Consider the following 9,059-nt stretch of genomic DNA (forward strand, 5'->3'; position numbering starts at 1 on the left):
AAGAACGTAATGTTAGACAAATGTGTGCTCCAGAAACTAACTGTAACATTTGTCTACACTACATATCACGAGGGCATGCTCAAGAACGTAATGTTAGACAAATGTGTGCTCCAGAAACTAACTGTAACATTTGTCTACACTACATATCACGAGGGCATGCTCAAGAACGTAATGTTAGACAAATGTGTGCTCCAGAAACTAACTGTAACATTACCTTATGCTATATTGTATAACATTGATTGACACTATAGGTAATTAATTTAACGGTATGCTACGTTCTATACCAATGACACTACGGATAATTAGTTACGTTATATACCGTTGACACTACTGGTAATTAATCTAACCTATGTTACGTTATATACCGTCGACACTACTGGTAATTAATCTAACCTATGTTACGTTATATACCGTTGACACTACTGGTAATTAATCTAACCTATGTTACGTTATATACCGTTGACACTACTGGTAATTAATTTAACCTATGTTACGTTATATACCAATGACACTACGGATAATTAGTTACGTTATATACCGTTGACACTACTGGTAATTAATCTAACCTATGTTACGTTATATACCAATGACACTACGGATAATTAGTTACGTTATATACCGTTGACACTACTGGTAATTAATTTAACCTATGTTACGTTATGTAACGTTGACACTACTGGTAATTAATTTAACCTATGTTACATTATATACCGTTGACAGTACTGGTAATTAATTTAACCTATGTTACGTTATGTAACATTGACACTACAGATGATTAATATAAATTATACTATGTTATGTAACATTGACACTACAGATGATTAATATAAATTATACTATGTTATGTAACATTGACGCTACGAGTAATTAGTTTCACTTATGCTTAGTTATATAAATTAATTGTTACAACTGATTTGCCTAAAATGACGATATCTTTGGTTGTACACCGATAATCTTTAGTTTGTGCTCGTTGTATTATTATCTTTGTTAAAGGTATCCAGTGTCTGTAGTAACAAAGAATTTTAATACCGTAATAACAGTATAGATATTAAATATTCAACAAGTCAAAATCACACCAAACATCACTCCTATGTTAGAAGATGCTAATGGTTTTAAAGTCAAAATGCAAAGAATATGCCTGTTATGAAGGAATATTTAAAATAAATTTTTTGAAATCACTTACATTTAAGAGAACGTTGTTGTAAATAAAATTACATTTTGTGCAGTTTTGGTTCACTAATATTTTTGCATTGTTTGAAACATTCTAAATATTTACACCTTGAAATTCAAGTAACATTGGTGTAAGGAGTTGTACAACAACACTAGTTTTCCAGTGTTGCAGAAAGGATCCGTAAGGTGTTCTGTTAGCTTTCGTGAAGAACAATTTCACTTACTCTCAGATTAAAATCTACTAAAATAACGAATAGGAAAAAAAAATACTGTAATTAGAGATCCCTCACTTTCGACAACAGCTGCACAGAATTAGATAAGTAACGCAATTTATTAACGATTAGTGTTTATGTATTAATTAATGTAATTTATTAGCAATTAGTGTTTATGTATTAATTAATGTAATTTATTAGCAATTAGTGTTTATGTATTAATTAATGTAATTTATTAGCAATTAGTGTTTATGTATAATATGTTATGACTTTTCAGTTTTATACATGTAAACCAATATCAAGTTTCCTGGCTTTTTAAGATCATCTAATTTTCTGGTTTAATTCTAATATAGGTCTCTTCTTACAATGGCCATGTTAATTGGTGTAATGATACTGAGACGCAGATAATTCTGATACAGCAAAAGGGATAACTTAGACAGGCATGTGTTTGTATAACAATCAAATCATATTTAACCATCATGATCACTAAGGAGGTGAAAAATGTTATCAGATAATTGGTTAACCAGTATTTTACGTATCAGTTACCTTTTATTTATGTCCCACCGTTAAATATTGGATAGCCAATCACTGTAGAAAAAAGTTAAATATTGGATAGCCAATCACTGTAGAAAAAGTTAAATATTGGATAGCCAATCACTGTAGAAAAAGTTAAATATTGGATAGCCAATCACTGTAGAAAAAGTTAAATATTGGATAGCCAATCACTGTAGAAAAAAGTTAAATATTGGATAGCCAATCACTGTAGAAAAAGTTAAATATTGGATAACCAATCATTGTAGGAAAAGTTAAATATTGGATAACCAATCATTGTAGGAAAAGTTAAATATTGGATAACCAATCACTGTAGACATATTTACCAAAATAATGATCCATCTCAGTCCGTTCTTTTGCTCCTGTTGAACATATGAGTCAAGATCTGGAAATCTTTCTGAATCCACTGTAAAGACTTTGTTATCTTCCATATGGTCAATATCTACATACTGAACATCCTACAAAATATGTACCAAAGGATTATAATGGCTGTGTTAATAAATGTGTTTAACTTGTACCTGCTAATATAAAGAAACTAACCAACTAACTAAAATTAAATGTAAAATTACACACAGATATATATATACTGCAGTAATAATAAAACATAATGAGAATTAGTTTTATCTGTTGTTCAAGCTTTATCAAAAATGAGTAAAACAAGTGTGCATATATATTAAACATTTAAACTAAATTTCTTACTAGTAAAATTATTTGTTGTAAAAGTTTCTTTCGCTGAGAGTGTTGTATTGTTTGACACATTCACAGAGTAGACAGAGAAGGATAAAAAGTATCATCCTAACATAACGAATTGTCAAATTATACACAAAAATAAGGAGGCCTAAAAACAACTGAAGTGGAAGAATTTGGGACAATAAAAATCACGATGTAGACTTAGAGATTATATAGAGATAAAACGTACTTATAAATAGAAAATCCATATGTTAATAGTTGGTGAAACGTGACAGATATAGTGAAATATCACGATAAGACCACTTATATTTTTAACATTAGTTTTTAACTGTTGTAATATGTGTTTTCACTATATCTTTCTTGAAAACTAAAAACTGAAGGTTTATTCCGTATAAGAAACATACGTTAAGCTAATACTTACTAGAGGAATGTGTGCATTACGAGTCCTTTCCACAGCTTTTTGAAGGTTGGTGATGTTTTCGTAACCATAGCGAGAAAGCTGAAATCCAAGGGCCCAGTACGGTGGTATCATAGGTCTACCTATCAGCTATGTTAAAGTCCATAAATCAAACAGTGAAATATTTCCAAAGGAAAGAAGATAAAATGGCATGGGCTACTTATTAAATTTGAATGGGTAAACACAACGGCACTAATTATAGCGATTGTTGCGCGTCACGCCAACAGAGGGCGCCTATAGATTTAAACATGTATTTATATTTTTCATTTATACATTACATAATGTTTTTTAAAAAGGCTGATAGTGTTTTTATAGACTGTTTATAGTTTTAATTTTTATATTTAAGTATACTTTTCACAGTTATTATCCTGAAAAAGACGCTTATTTAAATATCATGCAATAATTTAACATGAAAGCTATCTTCATCAGGACAATAACTGTATAAAGTACACTTAAATATAGAAACTAAAACTATATCAGTCTTTGTAAAACATATGTAATATATATAAATGAAAATTAAAAGTTGAAATCTGTATTCAATCTTGTAAAACACCACCCACCTTTGTAAAACACATGTAATACAAATAAATATATAAATGAAAACAAAAACCTAGGTTAAGACATGTATGTTATCCCATGGGACTGTCAGCCTTTGTAAACTGTATTTAATGCTTAACTTATAAGGCGAAACGGAATTAAATTTCGACATTGATGACATGCTGAGACACTCTGTGATGAGATCATCATGGCAGCCTAGCCACACGAAGTTAAAATCTGTACGCAATCCTGTGAGACTATCCGTCTAGTAACAACATCCACCTATAGTAACAGGCCCTCTGTTATCGAACTATGATATCACCTCTCCCTAAGGTAGCCACGTCCTCTGGTTCCACTTCGTGGAACTATGACGTCACGCGTAGCAACGCTCTCTCTGTCCTCTACTTATCATAGTAACGCGCCCTCTGGTGACACTTCGGGGAACCATGACGTCATCGATTAGATATTATTGTGAGCGTGTTTCATGAGTGCTTTTGTGAGGATTCATGGTTGTTTTCGTAGATTTTGAGCTTGATATTCGTTCTGGTAGGACTGTACCCCGTTTGTTTTGGGATTTGATAATTTTTCTAATTTTATGTTTTGTGTTGAGTGCTTCATTTTCTATTGTTGGAAATCCTTGATGTTTTTTTTTCTAGATTCTATTTAACATGTGTGTAAGATGTAGAGTGTATTCCTGCATCAGCCATTATAAATAATGTCGACGTGAGTATTTACTGAATTGACTAAGAAGTTGTATGTTGTCAGTCCGTGTACTCTCAGGAAAGCAAGATATCCTTCAGTAAAGACAAAAGTGGTAAAAAGTGATGGAGTGAAAAGCTGGACTTTCGTGCACGCGCCTAAGCTATGTGTATATATATATATCAATAATTCTAAAGCTATCAAATACATTAATGGTAAATAGGCGATATTTATAATCAGCACTATAATACAATAATGTCGAATTTAATATAAATCAAAAACATACAAAGAAACTCAAAAATCAAAATTAAGGGTGTGTGTTTGAAGTGTGCATAAAAATGAAAATAAAAATGTGTTTAACTGTACATAGACGTTTATAAGGACAAGTTCACAATTTATGTTATTAAACAAGCATAACTGTACATAGACGTTTATAAGGACAAGTTCACAATTTATGTTATTAAACAAGCATAACTGTACATAGACGTTTATAAGAACAAGTTCACAATTTATGTTATTAAACAAGCATAACTGTACATAGACGTTTATAAGGACAAGTTCACAATTTATGTTATTAAACAAGCATAACTGTACATAGACGTTTATAAGGACAAGTTCACAATTTATGTTATTAAACAAGCATAACTGTACATAGACGTTTATAAGGACAAGTTTCACAATTTATGTTATTAAACAATCAGAAAGGTAAATTTATAAAAATAAGTAATAAATCACTTAAGTAGAAGTTAAGAAGTACTTAATACACATTCCTTATTAAGTGGTTACTTACTTCCGTATATAGCTGAATAACATGTTCTGGGGAATCTCCAATAAACATGAAGAAATCCAAAATTCCCCCAATCGTGCGATAAGAAAGTCCTGGGAAAGGCAACAGTGTGTATTCTGTTCAACAAGAGACTTTGTATTAGTATAGTTCCTGATACAACGGGATTTAGAAAAATACTACACGAATCCCTTATGGAGCGACTATAAATTACTAAGTTTTAATACGATTAATAAAATACGTGTATCCATTAGAATTAGACAACAATGTATGTTCATTGTAGAATGTCAAACAATATTGTAAAGAACAATAAGGTTCGTTGATGTAGATAAAACAATACAGCAAGCAACCATGTCCGCATCAGGCGTAATCAGACTGAACATTCTAATATGTAATGAGCACGTAAACATTGTTATAAATTATAGAATATACAGACGCATCTTTCGCTCCAAAAAGTGGGCGTCAATATAAAATACTCGAACTCTTATAACGACGTTTTTATAAAAAATCAGGGGGGGGGGGCAAGTGTAATGAAATATCATTTACTATTATGATATCATTCTTACTCGAGTACAGTTCAACTCAGCCTAGCTGAAATAATATACTTATAATCTCTGTGTTGATGAAAAGCTTTGCGTTTATCAGCCTAAAACTGAATATATTGTACTACAATGTATTCAATGCACCCTTTTCGGTGGAATCGTGTATTTATTTAATTAAGCTTGAAAAAGACGTTTGTAATCTATGTTTAATACTTCATCTTAGATGCTACCCTAAAATGGTTCACATTTTGCAAATTGAAACGATTACGTTCTACCTGTAAAACTAAACAACACTTTGCGCAAGGAATGCGAATCTGTTTTTACAAAACAAACCGTTTCCAAAACTTACATAGAATTACTTAATATAAAATCTAAGTCATTTTGTTTGTAGTTATACTTAAATCTGTTTGTTTTCATGATGTAAGTATTCATTCATTACTCCTCTATGGCATGCCTCACCAAGCAGAAAACACAAACTGTTTTGAAATATTCACCATAGGTTCGTGCTTAACAACTTCTAATAACCGTTAAAGAAACTAACGCTTGCACCAAGAACTGAATATGTGCAGTCAATACAAGGGTGTTTTGGAGCATGCTCGAGGATTACTGTAACTGTTTTAAAATGAATACGATAAATTTCACATTTGTTCTGTTCACAACGCTAGAATTCGGGTTTCGATACCCATGGTTGGCAGAGCACAGATAGCCCATTGTGTAGCTTTGTGCTTAATTACAAACACACAAACAAACAATTGTTCTCTTCCTTTCTACGTACTTGACATTTCAAGCTAAAAAAAAAGTTGAATCATCTATGTTGTTCATATATATTTTTAAATAATTCACGTGTGACTGTGTACATAAGTTGGATTACTTTTAAGAAACAAAAAAGCGTTGTAATGTTTAATGAAACCTATCCATAGCATTACTATTGAGTAACAAAAAAGCGTTGTAATGTTTAATAAAACCTACCCATAGCATTACTATTGAGTAACAAAAAAGCGTTGTAATGTTTAATAAAACCTACCCATAGCATTACTATTGAGTAACAAAAAAGCGTTGTAATGTTTAATAAAACCTACCCATAGCATTACTATTGAGTAACAAAAAAGCGTTGTAATGTTTAATAAAACCTACCCATAGCATTACTATTGAGTAACAAAAAAGCGTTGTAATGTTTAATAAAACCTACCCATAGCATTACTATTGAGTAACAAAACGCCATGAGATTTTCCCTCCGCGTTCTCCAAGCAAGTGTAAAAAGGATGAACACCATAGAGGTTTTTGTTCCCCTGCAAATAAAATAACATTTAAGTAAACTAACAGTATGCTTCCATAGGTTCAGAAGCTTTCAGAGGTAAACGGATTAATAATAACACTGATCCTGAATAGGTTACATTGCATAGCACAGATTAAGATAAAAATCAGAGATAACAAAAGCGCTCGAGAAGTGTTGACTAATATTCAAAGTCCTGCAATCAAACCTTTAAAGCTGAAGAAAGGTCACGTTTACGTGCAAATCAAATGAAGTAAGTTTAAATCCTTATTTTCAAGTTCTCTATCAGAATGAACTATACACACACACACATATATATTTATAACGATGGAATTCGGAGTTTGGCACCATAGTGGACACAACACAAATAGCCCAGTGTGCAGTTTTACGCTTAAACAAACAAACAGGTGAACAGTCCTAGGTATTATAACTAAGAAATATTAACTTGAAGAAAGTTGTGTCCAAGTTTACAGGCCCGGCACGGCCAGGTAGTTAGGGCGCTCGACTCGTAATCTGCGAGTCGCGGGTTCGAATCCCCGTCACACCAAGCATGCTCGCCCTTTCAGCCGTGGGGGCGTTATAATGTTACGATCAATCCAACTATTCGTTGGTAAAAGAGTAGCCCAAGAGTTAGCGGTGGGTGGTGATGACTAGCTGCCTTCCTTCTAGTCTTACACTGATAAATTAGGGACGACTAGCGCAGATAGCCCTCGTGTAGCTTTGCGCGAAATCCACAACAAACAATAAACCAATTGGGCTTAAAATAAAGCTAAAGGCTTAACCCAAAACCCCACATGTTCTTGAGATAAAAATCTTTATTCATATATAAGTGGATGTTTAGCGTGTTTGTTAATTGAATATCACATATTTATATATTACATACACACACATATATATGTGTGTGTGTGTGTAAATACTGAATTTCGTGGAATACAGAGCTCCCCACTTACGTCACTAGGCGGTTCGTCTCTAGCAAACAACGGCCAAGTCTGGTAGTTCTGGATGTTTAGCGTGTTTGTTAATTGAATATCACATATTTATATATTACATACACACACATATATATGTGTGTGTGTGTGTAAATACTGAATTTCGTGGAATACAGAGCTCCCCACTTACGTCACTAGGCGGTTCGTCTCTAGCAAACAACGGCCAAGTCTGGTAGTTCAGGTCGTGACGAAAACTTTGGTGAGGGTTCTCTCCAAACCCGTAGATATTTTCTGACGGCAAGTATGTGGCAATTTGTAAAAACTGCTCCTCAAATACGAAACCTCCGATTGTGGTATCCCATCTGTGAAAACGGCAAACATGTTTATCCTATTACCATAACATTAAAAAATGAGCTAACACATATTTAATCGTATAAACAGCCACTTACAGTATTGTAGAGTTCTTCCGTTGTATTTTAAAACTAAAAGAAGAATTTTCATAATCTCCTACAACGACCTCATACATCCTGTTTTTGTTGCCTTTTCGTCTAAGCTGAGGAACATTAAATTCTTCCGATTCTACTGGAACTTTGTAACGCTGCTTGGCTTCGTCTTGAAACTTTTGGAATAGAAAACGTATCCAACTTGTATTATAAAAATACTGTAATACTTAGATCATTTTAAAGATACTGTAATACTTAGATCATTAAAAGATACTGTAATACTTAGATCATTTTAAAGATACTGTAATACTTAGATCATTTTAAAGATACTGTAACACTTAGATCATTAAAAGATACTGTAATACTTAGATCATTAAAAGATACTGTAATACTTAGATTAAAAGATACTGTAATACTTAGATCATTAAAAGATACTGTAATACTTAGATCATTTTAAAGATACTGTAATACTTAGATCATTAAAAGATACTGTAATACTTAGATCATTTTAAATATACTGTAACACTTAGATCATTAAAATATACTGTAATGCTTAGATCATTATAAAGATACTGTAATACTTGGATCATTATAAAGACACTGTAACACTTGGATCATTATAAAGACACTGTAATACTTAGAACATTAAAAGATACTGTAATACTTAGATCAAACTTTAAACTAGAACGTAATTGCTTAACATTGTAGCTGATTTGTGGAATGAAATAAATAAAAAATTAGGATATAGAGCTAAATTATTTTGAAATGAAG

At 32.1% G+C, this 9,059-nt stretch overlaps 1 protein-coding gene across 1 annotated transcript in view; it reads right to left on the reverse strand.

Moving 5' to 3' along the window:
* The window catches only part of LOC106465586 (sucrase-isomaltase, intestinal-like), a 31,662-nt gene that overhangs the window by 8,973 nt on the left and 13,630 nt on the right, over positions 1 to 9,059 (reverse strand). Inside the window, exons 4-9 of the mRNA XM_022393510.1 lie at positions 8,295 to 8,464; positions 8,036 to 8,207; positions 6,833 to 6,932; positions 5,108 to 5,220; positions 3,046 to 3,171; positions 2,261 to 2,392 (exon numbers count right to left, since the gene is read on the reverse strand). Coding sequence (XP_022249218.1) covers positions 2,261 to 2,392; positions 3,046 to 3,171; positions 5,108 to 5,220; positions 6,833 to 6,932; positions 8,036 to 8,207; positions 8,295 to 8,464 — 813 coding nt within the window. The remainder of the gene's footprint in view (positions 1 to 2,260; positions 2,393 to 3,045; positions 3,172 to 5,107; positions 5,221 to 6,832; positions 6,933 to 8,035; positions 8,208 to 8,294; positions 8,465 to 9,059) is intronic.

Source organism: Limulus polyphemus, unplaced genomic scaffold (assembly GCF_000517525.1).
Source record: "Limulus polyphemus unplaced genomic scaffold, Limulus_polyphemus-2.1.2 Scaffold1991, whole genome shotgun sequence".
Classification (NCBI taxonomy): Eukaryota; Metazoa; Arthropoda; class Merostomata; order Xiphosura; family Limulidae; genus Limulus; species Limulus polyphemus.